Source organism: Lepidochelys kempii, chromosome 21, assembly GCF_965140285.1.
Source record: "Lepidochelys kempii isolate rLepKem1 chromosome 21, rLepKem1.hap1, whole genome shotgun sequence".
Classification (NCBI taxonomy): domain Eukaryota; kingdom Metazoa; phylum Chordata; order Testudines; family Cheloniidae; genus Lepidochelys; species Lepidochelys kempii.
Window position 1 is genome coordinate 18,312,851 of NC_136400.1, and position 14,152 is coordinate 18,327,002.

Consider the following 14,152-nt stretch of genomic DNA (forward strand, 5'->3'; position numbering starts at 1 on the left):
ATATGATTGCTCTCTATAAATATATCAGAGGGATAAATACCGGAGAGGGCGAGGAATTATTTAAGCTCAGTACCAATGTGGACACAAGAACAAATGGATATAAACTGGCCATCGGGAAGTTTAGACTTGAAATTAGATGAAGGTTTCTAACCATCAGAGGAGTGAAGTTTTGGAATAGCCTTCCAAGGGAAGCAGTGGGGGCAAAAGACCTATCCGGCTTTAAGATTAAACTTGATAAGTTTATGGAGGAGATGGTATGATGGGATAATATGATATTGTCAATTAATTGATCATTAAATATTCATGGTAAATAGGCCCAATGGCCTGTGATGGGATGTTTGATGGGGTGGGGTCTGAGTTACTACAGAGAATTCTTTCCTGGGTATCTGGCTGGTGAATCTTGCCCACATGCTCAGGGTTCAGCTGATCACCATATTTGGGGTCAGGAAGGAATTTTCCTTCAGGGCAGATTGGAAGAGGCCCTTGAGGTTTTTCGCCTTCCTCTGTAGCATGGGGCACGGGTCACTTGCTGGAGGATTCTCTGCTCCTTGAAGTCTTTAAACCACGATTTGAGGACTTCAGTAGCTCAGACATAGGTGAGAGGTTTATCACAGGAGTGGGTGGGTGAGATTCTGTGGCCTGCATTGTGCAGGAGGTCAGACTAGATGATCATGATGGTCCCTTCTGACCTTAATATCTATGAATCTATGAAAATATTTTGAAAGAGAGAGCTGTTAAGGACATAGAGGTAAACAGTAATTGGGATAAAATACAACCTGGTTTTATGAAAGATAGATTGTGCAAGACCAGACTTATCTTTCTTTGAGAAGATAACCAGGTTTCTATACAAAAAAATGCTTTACTGAAATCCAGGTAGATTAGAACTACTGCATTTGATACAGTTCCACATAGGATATTATTAGTCAAATTGGATAAAATGGGAATTAATATGAGAATTGAAAGGTAGGTAATAACCGGTTAAAGGGGAGACTGCAACAGGTAATGCTGAAAGGTGCACTGTCAGAGTGGAGGGAGACTACAAATGGAGTTCCTAAAGGATCAGTCTTGGGACCAATCTTACTGAACATTTTCATTAGTGACCTTGGCACAAAAAGTGGGAGTGTGGTAGTAAAATTTGCAGATGACACAAAGTTGGGAAATATTGCCAATACAGAAGAGAACCGGAATATCACGCAAGATTTTGATGACCTTGAAAACTGGAGTAATAGAAATGGGATGAAATTAATATTGCAAAGTCATGCACTTGGGGATTAACAACAAGAATTTTTACTATAAGGTGGGGGCATATGAGTTGGAAGAGATAGAGGAGAAATACTTGGGTGAATCACAGGATGACTATGAGCTGCCAATGTGATGCGGCCATGAAAAAGATTAATGCAAAACTAAGATGCATCAGATGAGGTATTTCCAGTAGAGATAGGGAAGTGTCATTACCATTATACAAGGCACTTGTGAAACCTCATCTGGAATACTGTGTACAGTTCTTGTCTCCTATGTTTAAGAAAGATGAATTCAAACTGGAACAGGTACAGAGAAGGGCTCCTAGGATGATCAAAGGAATGGAGAACCTACTTTATGAGAAGAGACTTAGGGGCTTGGCTCGTTTAGCCTAACAAAACAAAGGATGAGGGGAATTATGATTGTTCTCTATAAATGCGCATGAGGGTTAAACACCAGGGTGGGAGGGAGAGGAGTTATTTAAGTTAAGGGCCAATGTTGGCAGAAGGGCAAATGGATATAAACTGACCATTATTAAGTTTAGGTTTGAAATTGGACAAAGGTTTCTTACCATTGGAGGAGTGAAGTTCTGGAATAGCCTTCCAAGGGGAGAAGTGGGTCAAAAAACCATCAACTTGTTTCAAGACTGACCTTGATAAATTTATGGAGGTAATAGTATGATTGAGATTGCCTACAATGGCACTTGGCCAACACATGACTGCTATTGGGAAATATCTCCAATGGTTGCAGATGGAAACTAGATGAAGAAGGTTCTGAGTTACTACAGAGAATTATTTGCCAGCTGTCTGTGTAGTGGGTCTTGCCTATATGCGCATATATATAACTGATTGCCATATTTGAGGTTGGGAAGGAATTTTCCCCCAGGTCAGATTGGCAGAGACCTCGGGGTTTTTTTTTTTTTTGCTTTCCTCTGCAATGTGGGGCATGGGTCAGTTGCTGGTTTGCACTAGGGTGAATGGTGGATTCTCTGTAACTTGAAGTCTTTAAATCAAGATTTGAGGACTTCAGTAGATGAGTCAGAGATTATGAGTTTATTACAGGAGTGGGTGATTGAGGTTCTGTGGCCACACTGTGCAGGTCAGACTAGATGATCATAATGGTCCCTTCTGTCCTTGAAGTCTGAGTGTGTAAACACAGTGCAATCTTTCTTCAATGGAAATGACAATTCCTAATATTCTTGAAACTTCAGGTCTTTCAGTTAATTCTCTGCATGTCAATTTGAATGCTGCTTTGGCTCATTGTTGTCCAGTTTAGGATTATACAGTCTCTCTTCTCATCCTTTGGTGAATTTTTTTTAAGGACTTGTTAGAATTTCTCCCCTTAGGCAGCAGCCTACTCCTTTTGGGATCTCACTGTTGTAATAACAGGTCTTTCAAACCATTGGTTCCTTGTTGCATTTGTCCCTGAAAAGAGCATGTTTTATGGCTATTACATTTCTCACATAATGTGATTGAGTTGCAAGCACTTATTGCTGGGTGTAGTCTACGATTTTTCACAAACTCAAGATTATTCTCGGACTGCACCCTAAATTCCTTCTTAAGGTGCTGTCTGATTTTCGTTTAAATCAATTGCTATATTTACCAGTATCCTTTGTGAAACACAGTCAACCAAGGGTAAAGCTGCAGTGCACACATTAGATGTCCTTATGGGTCTTGCCCTTTTAGCTGAAAGGATAAAATAATTTGGATCATCCCCAAGGCTGGTTTTTTTCCCCCTGTTGCTGAAAGATCTAAGGGTCTCAGGTAGTTGCAACCCAGAGAATTTCTAGATGGGTGTCAGGTTGTATAAAGTTATGATACGGTCATTTTACAGCTCCCTGGGAACATCAGAGCACATTCAACCAAGGCACAGGCAGCCTCGTTTAGAGGTGTTCCTTTAATTGCTATTTGTAGGGCTGCCTCCTGCGGTAATGAATGTATCTTCACAAAACATTACTCTGTTGGAGACGGCACGTCCAGATGCTCGATTTTAACAAGGATGTATTAAAATCCCTGTTCAATGAGATTTGCAGTATTTCCCACCCCCTCTTTTATGGATACTGCTTGGGAGACACCAGACATGGCACACACATAGACAAGCACTCAAAGAAGAAATGGAAGTTACTTACCTGTTCAGTAACTCGACCTCTTTGGATGTGTGTCTGTATGTGTTCCATAACATACCCTCATTTCCCCACAACTGCTGAGTCCAATACTTGGATTGGGTAGTGGTGAAGGAACTGAGGGTGGTTGGTTGCTCCACACCCTATATATCCTCAAGCACAGGAGGGCTTGATTGCATCTGCTCCCTGCATAGCCTCAATGGACACTGCTGGCCAAAGCCTTCCAATCTCCAGTGGAACACACATAAATAACACATCTCGAAAAACTTCAGTTACTGAACAGGTAAGTTACTTCCATTTTTGTTGTTTACTTGATGTGGCTTAGACCAGTGACTCTTTTTTTCTGTTCCACTTTTAGGAATATCTTGATAGTGGCTGGAATTTGAACAACATGCCTGTGATGGAGCAGTCTGTACTTGCTCACATCACTGCAGATATATGTGGAATGAAATTGCCCTGGCTCTATGTAGGAATGTGCTTTTCTTCATTTTGCTGGCATATTGAGGACCACTGGAGCTATTCCATTAACTATCTGCATTGGTGAGTTTTGGAGAGGAGGGGGAAATAATCCCAAAGCCCCCACTGATTTGTAGGGACTAAGTCCAGGTTGTAAGTGCATAGATTTTTAAGGCTGAAGGAACTCTTATGGTACTCTAATCTCACCCCCCGCATAATACGTGCCATAGAATTTCAACCAGCGAAATCCTGCATCAAACTCAGTAACTTGTGGTTGAGCTAGAGTCTATCTTTTAGAGACATCCAATCTTGATGTAAAGACATCTCTTGCTAAGTTGTTCCAAAGGTTGCTTATCCTCAATGTTAAAACTTGTACTTAATTTCCAGTTTAAATATGTCTAGCTGTGATTTACAGTTATTGGATCTTTGTATTATTTTGTCTGATAGGTTGAGTTTTGTGCTATTAGAAATCTTCTCTCCACATAAGTAGTTGTTGATTATCATCAAGTCAGCTCTTTAATCAACACAATGTTGAAGGGAGCCATTCTTCTTACCCACAAAATAGATGAATGTCTTAAATTTCTCGCTGTGGGGCACATTTTCCACACCTCGACTGATTCTTCTAGCTCTTACCTGAACCCTTTCCAGTTTTTCAACTTCCTTTTTTAAAAATGTGGACATAACTGGAAATATAATTCCAGTCATGGTCTCACCAGTGCTGCATGCAAAGATAATACCACAGTCCTACTCAGTCTTCCTCTGTTGGTATGTCCAAGAATCGTATCTACCCCTCTTAGCCACAGTTTTGCAAAAGGAGCTCATTTTAATTTAGCTAACCACCATTTTCCTCAAGTCCTTTTCAGAGAGTCACAGCTTTCCAGAATAGTTCCGCACCCGGGCATTAGGGTTTGCTTTCAGAACCCATATTAAGAAATGTAGTTCCAACTGCCTTGCTTCCTTCTGCTTTGCAGTGGAGAACATTAGAAACCACTCTGTCCTGTCTTCACTTGTAGACATTTTTCTAGCCTTTATTTTCAATAGTTGATGTGTTTAGCTGTGTGTAATCCACTTTAGAGTAATTTGCTACGTCATGGCCCAGCTTCCACTTCCAGCACCAGAAACCTGTCCTTCCTCAGCCTTCTTCACAGTTCATTGGAGGTGAGGCTTCAGGGTATGAGGAAATGACTTCTGATGATCAAGGGATACCTACAGGAGGTGTTATCACTGAAGCTACTTTGCTGGATAAAAATATAGATTCCTCGGTAGCTTGTCCTCTGGACAAATTTCTGCAATTTCAGGGGCTGTTCAGTAGGATGGCCCACACCTTGCAACTGGAAACTGGAGGTTAAGGCCAAAGACAGGATCACTCGCCCTCTAAGTGAAGGACTCCCTATCCCAGCCAGAGACATCTGAATAATGCCATCTATTTCACCTGCAGTATCTAAGAGGGCAGAGATCTCCTGTATTAATTTTGATGGAATATAGGGCTCAGAGAAAGGTGACCTGAAACTGCCCAATATTAAATGTATGCAGTGTTGTAACCATGTTGGCCTCAGGATGTTAGGGGGGACACGGTGAGTGAGGTCATAACTTTTATGGGACCAACTTTTGTTGGTGAGAGAGAGCTTTCGAGTTGACACAGAGACCTTCTTGGTTTTAACTCAGCCTACTTATTTTCCGTAGCAAACACACAATTAAATAGTCTCTTAACCTTTTATTAAAAATACAGAAAAAGAAGGGGAAATGTTAAAGTATTTGAAATACAAAATATTAAATAAGGCTTTTATTTTAACCATAATCCCATTCCCTTTTTCTTTAGATGTAGAGTGATTTTTTATAGGGATTTGACAGTTTTTTAGGTGGTATCAACAATGGTGGTAACTGTCCTTTTTGGGAAACAGCGAAAAAGTTAAGATGGGCTAGAACTATTGCTGCTGTTAAAGTCCAGTCCCTTTTCCAAGAAGACAAAACAAAACAAATGCATGTAAAAGGGGAAAGAAGAGAACAGCAAAGTTAGAAAATTCAGCTTTCATCTCTGGTGTTGACTTTCACTTGCATCCTCACTGCTGGAAAAACACAGACATAGCGCACAGTTTTATCAGCCACTCCAACAGCTGGCAAACTTGTACCAGCAGTGTGCAGTTTAGGGTATCACTTTTAGCTGCCTCTTTGGTCACAGGCTCTTCGCAGTGTAAGTGAGCTGTAGCTCACGAAAGCTTATGCTCTAATAAATTGGTTAGTCTCTAAGGTGCCACAAGTACTCCTTTTCTTTTTGCGAATACAGACTAACACGGCTGTTACTCTGAAACCAGTTTTGACTGGGTAAGCTAAACTCTTATTAGAAGGAAAAAAGAGAGGGATAGGAAGAGAACATAAATGATTTAGGGAGAGGACAAATTCTCACATCCCAGGCGATGGTCAGGATTCAGCCAAAGCCAGTGGACGTGGCAATGTCACCTGGGTCCCTTGCTCTGGCCTGGTCAGTCGGGACCAGAATAACACATACCCAGTGGTGTAAAGTGGATCCCAGGGTCTCAGAATATGGTGGAGGTGGCAGCTATCAAGGTAAAGCATGCTCCTTCTGGATATTTACACAATGTTTGCCATAGTAGCAGCATAACTCAGAAAACATAGTGGACTAGATGTGACATTTGTTTCACTCTCTAGGGCTTCAGATCAGGTGGGACAAGTTCTGCTTTATCCCCTTGTCAGAGAATCTCCTTCATAGGAGAATCTCATTTAGTCCAGAAAGCTTGCCACTGTGAAATGATGTGGTCAGAAATGAAGGGGCTATCTGTGCAACGGATAGAGGATTTGTACCTCATTTCTCTTTTATCTGTGCAGTTTTGAACTACTTAGTCCAGAACTCTTTATGTATAGTGTCTACAGCATCCATAAAGGTTCACCTATATGCTTTATTAGTGTGTTACCCACAAGCACCCTCGTTGTGGTTACTTAAAGGCCTGACTACTCTCTTTTCTTCCATGACATAGCTTGTCCCTCTCTAGGAATTGAGTTTTGCTACTAACAAAACTCATGGAGTTCTGTCCTCCCCCTTTTGAGCCCCTGCAGCGTTAGTCCTTGGATCACCTGTCTAACAAAATGGCCATTCTGATAGTTGTCACATCTGCCAGGAGGGGCAGTGAGTTGCAATCACTGATGGTTATAACTCTATATGACTCACTGCACAAGGACAAGATGGTCCTCTTGTCAGGAACTCAGCTGGCTCCAAGTGCAGTTACCTGGCACCTAATGAGAGCGGCTGAGCCCAATTTCTTTCGCTAAGTGACTGTGCTGATTGCACACAAGCCAGCAGATCATCATTCAAGTCTTGTAGCAACAGCAGCACAGTGGCTGTTCAATGCATTCTGTGCCTGCAGCAACACTGGACCTGCTTCCTGTACTGGTCCTTGCACCAACCCGCAACTGTTCCTGCTCCAGGCCCAGTTTCTATCTTCCTCCAAACCTCCTGGCTCTGACCACTGGCTTGTCTCCTGACCATGACTGGTTCGGCTCTGACAGCTGGTTGTAACCACTGGCTTCATGACTCCAGTTCCCTCTTCCTGTTCTGCTACAACCTCTAGACCCGACTCCCATTCTGACCATTAGTTTGCGGTACCTACACCCCAGTGTGTGACAGTTTGAGCATCCTCCTAAAAGATAAGATGGGACATCATCTCACAGTATAGAGGTACCTAGTAGGAGCCCAACTCGCCCTCTGTAATGTTGTTGTAGTCCTGTATGATCTGTGTAACAAGATCACCATGCTACATTACCAGAATGCAGTCCTTCAGTCCCAGGTGCAAGCCCAGACTCCTGTTCCCCATATCCTTGCATCCTCATCCCGTAAACCCCAGGTGCCCTTAGCAGGTAAGTTTGATGGGGACTGTGCAAAATTTTGTGGGTTCTTTAATCAGTGCCATCTTCTGTTTGTGTTATGGCCACAGATGTGTGCCAGGGATCAGTCCCAAGTGGGATTAGTAATTAGTCTGCTCATCGGGGGGGAGGGATACCTCAGTGGTTTGAGCATTGGCCTGCTAAACCCAGGGTTGTGAGTTCAATCCTTGAGGGGGCCTTTTAGGGATCTGGGGCAAAAATTGGGGATTGGCCCTGCTTTGAGCAGGGGGTTGGACTAGATGACCTCCTGAGGTCCCTTCCAATCCTGATATTCTATGATTCTATGATCAGAGAGGCCCTGAAGTGGGTGTCCTGGCCCTTGGAGGGGTCCAGTCCTCTCTTTGAATGCTTCAAGAACTTTGTATAGGCAATGGCGGGCATCTTTGATGTCTCTAATAGAGAAAATACTGCAGAAGCTGCTCCCCATGCCCTAAAGCAGGGACCCCGGTCCATTGCTAAGTATTTAGTTAAATTTCAATATCTGGCCACAGGCACCCACTGGATTGAGTGACGACTTTAGGCAGGGGCTCAGTGACTATCAAAGATGAACTAGCACTGGGGAACTTCCATTTAATTTGGGAGAACCAAGAGCTCCATGACCACCATGTGCACACTGTTCTTGATCAGCCTTGCCAAAATCAACTTAACACAAAACCTGAGAAATACAAATTTGACAAGGATACCAGGGTGTTTCTGGGCCTTGTCATCTCCCTAGTGGCAGTTGTCAGGGACCCTCGGAATATGACTGCTATCGCCAAGTGGAAGGTGCCCTCCGATATAAAGTGTGTGATACAGCATGGCCAGAGGCCAGCAGGAGGGTGATAGTGGGAAGATATGTAAGCCCCAGGATGATGAGAGCCTTATTCCCTGTAGAAGGAAGAGAGGTTGCTATAGATTAATTAGAGCACCTGAAGCCAGTCACCTGATTAAAAAAAAACCCTGTTTCAATCAGACAGTTGGAGGAGTTGAAGCAGAGTGGTTTGGTGTTGGAGCAGAGAGCAGTTTGAAGGAGAGCAGTTTGGAGGGAAGCAGAGGAGAGTTTGGAGAAGTGCTGTGGCGGGCCAGAAGACCAAGACCCTAGGTAAAGGGAAACCTGGCTTGTGCAGAGCAGAGGGACTCCACAGACACAAGAGGTTGGGAGAAACCTGGCCCAAGCAGAGAGAGGGCAGGAAGCCCCACAAGCTGAAGGGCCAGAGAGGGAAGTAGCCCAGGGGAAGGAATCACTAGTTCAAGTGGTTTGCTGCTATCCCTAGGGCCCCTGGGCTGGGACCCAGAGTAGAGGGCGGGCCCAGGTCCCTCCCTCTCCATTCCCCTTCTCTTGGATACTAAAGTGGGACAGTTAATACCCCAGATCAGGGGCAAGAAACGGCTACGAGGTGATCCGTTTGTGGTCCCAATCTGCAGGTCTCTAAGAATCACCAGCGCCTCCCCAGACTCAAGGTTTTGCCTGCAACAAGACCACATCTATTGTGGGCATCACCTCTGCATTCCTGAGGGCAACTTCTGGCTTCAGGTACTAAGACTGTGTCATGACTTACCCATGGTGAGTCATTTATGTCAGTGTAAAACCTGGAACATGATTGCTAGGTACTGCTGGTGATCAACCCTACAAACAGATGTTAAGACACTATGTTCAATCATGTGAACTCTGCACCTGTACGAAGAAACCACAAGCAAGGCCATTGGACCTCCTTCAACCCCATCCCACATAGCCATGTTCATGGTTCGCTCTTTCTGTGGATTTTATTGTGAAATTACCATGCTCTCAAGGTCACTGTTATCCTGACTGTGGTGGTTCTTCTAACCAAGATGGCCCATTTGAGTCCTTGCCGCACCATTTCATCTGTCTGTGAAAACCACACCAGTCTTCCTGGAGTATGTCTTCTGGTATCAGCATGCTGACATGCATAATTTTGGATTGAAGTCCTCAGTTTATTTCTTTGTTCTGGCAGGAATTTCTCCAACCCTGCACCAGGCCCCTTACCGCAACAGCCTACCATCTGCAGATAGATGGCCAAGATAGAAAGAATCAGTCAAAACTTGGAGCAAAAAGAAAAGGAGTACTTGTGGCACCTTAGAGACTAACAAGTACTTCTTTTCTTTTTGCGGATACAGACTAACACGCTGCTACTCTGAAACTTGGAGCAGTATCTGCTGGTTTTTGAATTTCCATTGGGATGATTGGCTTCCACTACTGTGTTTGGACGATTTGGCATACAACAACTTAACCCAGGCTTCCACTCAGCAGACTCCCTTCTTTGCAAATTTCAGTTTTCACCCTGGTTTCATCCGGACCTACCAGAAGGCTCTGTCATCCAAGCAACCATGGTCCTGGAGAGGACCTCAAAGAGCACTTACTGGCTGCTAAAGGATCTTATAAGCTAACCAAAAGAGATGAGCTGCCCTAGCCATGCTGTAGGGAATAAAATTTGTGTCTTGACCCAGAACTTGAAAACTGACCACCATTGCCTGGGTTCATTTCAGATCATTGAACAAATAAACATAGTTGTCTTCAGCTCCCAGAATCTCTCAAGATTCACTGCATCTTTTGTGTTTCCCTCAAGATGTTCATCGACAATCTCTTCCCTGACAGGGTAGACCCAACCCCAGTAATAGTCCAGGAAGAGGAAGTATGCGAACTGATTTCAGATTGATCAGTTAAAGCTCCAGTATCTGATAGACTGGAAGGAGTGTACAGGCCAGAGGAGTAATCTTGGGAGCCAGAAGATAAAGTTCACACTCCTGACCTCCTTCAGAAATTTCACCAATGATACCCTGAGAAGCCAGGGATGAGGACCCCATGTGGGGGTACTGTCAGAAACTCAATTGGCTGCAGGCACAGCCACCTGGCAACCCAATGAGCTTGGTTGGGCACAATAAGCTCTCATAGAGTGAGTGTGCTCCCTGATTGGACATCCAGCAGATCATCATTTAAGCCATGTAGCAACAGCAGCACAGAGGATGCTCAAAGCATTCCATGCCCGCAGCTGGTCCAGACCATTTTCCGTTACTGGACCTTTCTCCAAACCCGTGCCTGTTTCTGGTCAAAAAGCACCAGACTCTTCTCCTAACCCCTGGCTCTGACCAACTTGCTTGTCTCCTGACCACAACTTTGGTTCTGCTCTAACCACTGGCTTATCTCCTGACCATGACTCCAGTTCTGCTCTGACTCCTGGCACCAGCCATTTGCTTGTCTCCCAACCACAACTCCAGTTCCACCTTCTGGCTCTGATCAGACCAGTATGTCTGACTCCTGTTCTGACCACTAGGTCACACCGCCTGCACCACAATGTTACACACCTCCATCCCACCCCAAGTCTGTTTCCATAGTGGTCATAAATTTTCACAGGTTTTCACATAAGCCAATTTATATCCCTTAAAGTGTGGTATGGTTAAAGAGACTGTAGAAATGGCACTTTCTTAAACAGCATATCTGCTCTCTCTGAGTGTTCAGAATCTTATTTGTTGTGATTAGTGACATTTTATCTTTTATTCTTCCGAGCACTTTGGCTATGGGAAAGGGAATTTAATTCCATTCTTCCTCATACATCAACAGGATTAACCAAGTTCCTGTTGCAAAAATTATTACCATTTTTTTAACATCCTTTTTAAAATGTGGACAACTAGGGCTGTACGCAATATTCCAGTATAGGTGACACCAATGCAATATAGAGACATACCTACTCAAACAACGAGGTGTCCGGTGGCACCTTAAAGACTAAGTATTTAAAAATTTACCCACGAACGCTTATGTGTAAATAAATCTGTTAGTTTTTAAGGTACCACCGAGCTTCTCATTGTTTTTTGTGGCTACAGACTAACATGGTTACCCCTGATACTTGATACGTACTCAGTACGCCCCTGTTTATATAGCCCTTTTTGCTACATTGTCACACTGGAAACTCATCTCAAGTTGCTTGTCAACAATGTGACTCCCTAAATACTTTCCAGCATAGTCCCTCAGACTGCAGGCATTGCTTGTTTTCCTTCTTCCTAAGAAGATAAGAAGAACATAAGAATGGCCATATGGGATCAGATCAATGATCCATCTAGCCCAATATCCTGTCTTCTGACGGTGTTGGGTGCCAGATGCTTCAGAGGGAGTGAACAGAACAGGGCACTTTATTGAGTGATCCACCCTGTTGCCCTTTCCCAGCTTCTAGCAATCAGGTTTATGGACACCCTGAGCATTAGGTTGCATCCCTGACAATCTTGGCTAATAGGCATTAATGGACCTATGCTCTGTGAACTTACCTAATTCTTTTTTGAACCCCATTATAGTTTTGGCCTTTGCAACATCCCCTGGCAACAAGTTCCATGGATTGACTGTGCAATGTGAGAAGAACTTTCTTTTGTTTATTTTGTTTGTTTACTGCCTATTGTATTTATGCAGTATCATCCCTGTTCTTACCAGATTCTGTGAGCAGGTCCTGCCTCATACCAGGCCTCTGATACAAGGGCTTATGTTTCAGGCTCTCTTCCTACTACACCTGTTTATTTCATTGGGTGAGCCCTGGTTCATGTGTTCTGTAAAGGGGTAAATGAAACTTCCTTACTCATTTTCTCCACACCATTCATGATTTTATACGCTTTTATCATACCCCCCTCAGTAATCGCTTGTCCAAGCTGAACAGTCCCAATCTTTTACATTGCTCTATATGGAAGCTGTTCCATCCCCCTCATCACTTTTGTTGCCTTGCTCTATACTTTTTCCAATTCTAATGCATCTTTTATGAGATGAGGCAATCAGAATTGCTTACAGTATACAAGGTGTGGGTGTACCGTAGATTTATATAGTGGCATTATGATATTTTCTGTCTTCTTATCTATCCCTTTCCTAATGGTTCCTAAAATTCTGTTAGCCTATTGGACTGCTGCTGCACAGTGAGCAGATGTTTTCAGAGAACTGTCTATGATGACTCCAAGATCTCTTTCTTGAGTGGTAACAGCTAATTTAGACCCCATCATTTTATATGTATAATTGGGATTGTGTTTTCTAATGTGCATTATTTTGCATTTATCAACATTGAATTTAAACTACCATTTTGTTGCCCAGACACCCAGTTTTCTGAGATCCCTTTGTAACTCTTCACAGCCTGCTTTGGAACTAACTATCTTGAGTAATTTTGTATCAGACACACAATTTTGCATTTGACTATATTAAAACACATTTTGTTTGAAAGGACCTATGTGATCCAGGTTACTATGTATAACTGCCCTGACCATCTCCTCATTTACCGTTCCACCTGTATTTGTTACCTGCAGATTTTATTGGCAGTGGTTTTATATTTACCTCCAGATCATTTATGAAAATGTTGACTAGCATTGGGCCTACAGCCTCTCTAGAAACACCCCCATTTGATGCCACTACCTTTTGAGATCTGTCAGTTACTGATATTGCATAGTGTTAATTTTTTAATCAGCATGTCATGTGGAACTAAGTCTTAACAAGTCTGAAATCAATGTAGATATCTTTATTGACCAAACTTGTAATCTTAAACAAACCTGATTTAATTCTTTCATTAACACCTGTGTTCCATAAAACCATGTTAACTGACATTAATTATATTCCTATCCTTTAGTACTTCATCAATTGAATCTCATATGAGCATCTTATCAATTTTTTGAATTTTGAATATTGGCATGAGCACTCATCCAATTTCCTGGAATTTCCCCTATTGTCCAAGATTTATTAAAAATTAACAACAGTGGCTGGAGATCTCATCAGCCATCTCTTTTAGGACTTTTGGTAGCAAGTCATTTGGGCCTGTTGACTTTAAAAATGTTTATCTCTAGTGGATGGCATCTAACATCCTCCTTCCTTACTAATGGATTGGAAAGTAATTCATCATTCTCATCTGATACGAGTATATCATCCCGCTTCTTTCCAAGTACAGAACATGAATACTTTTTGAACGCTTGTATCTGTTACATAAGAACAGCCATACTGAGTCAGACCAAAGGTCCATCTAGCCCCAATATCCTGTCTTCCTACTGGCCAATGCCAGGTGCCCCACAGGGAATGAACAGGACAAGTAATCATCGAATGATGCATTTCCTGTCGTCTATTCCCAGCTTCTGGCAAACGTCCTGGTTAATAGCCATCGATGGACCTATCCTCCATGAATTTGAGTTCTTTTTTGAATCGTGTCATAGTCTTGGCTGTCACAACCAATGTTCCCTCTAATTTTTAACAGGCCGTGTGTTCAAACAATTTCTTCTGTGCCGCTGCTGAAGTGCAAAAAACAAACAAAAAAAAAGCCGGAGTGCACGTGGTGTTTCGCCATGTGCGCGGGGTTTAAGATCTGTGTGCGCGCACACAGCTTAGAGGGAACAGTGGTCACAACATCCTCTGGCAAAGAGTTTCACAGGTTGACTGTTCTGCATCTTTAATAACAATTTTATCATGACTATCTAGTGTTGGTCCTATATTCTTGC

The 14,152-nt window shown here is 43.0% G+C and overlaps 1 protein-coding gene across 6 annotated transcripts in view; it reads left to right on the top strand.

Annotated features, from left to right (window-relative positions):
- The window catches only part of KDM5B (lysine demethylase 5B), a 179,507-nt gene that overhangs the window by 84,658 nt on the left and 80,697 nt on the right, over positions 1-14,152 (top strand). For all 6 annotated transcript variants that reach the window (XM_073319608.2, XM_073319607.2, XM_073319609.2 and 3 more), the window contains one exon: positions 3,720-3,901. In XM_073319608.2, coding sequence (XP_073175709.2) covers positions 3,720-3,901 — 182 coding nt within the window. The remainder of the gene's footprint in view (positions 1-3,719; positions 3,902-14,152) is intronic.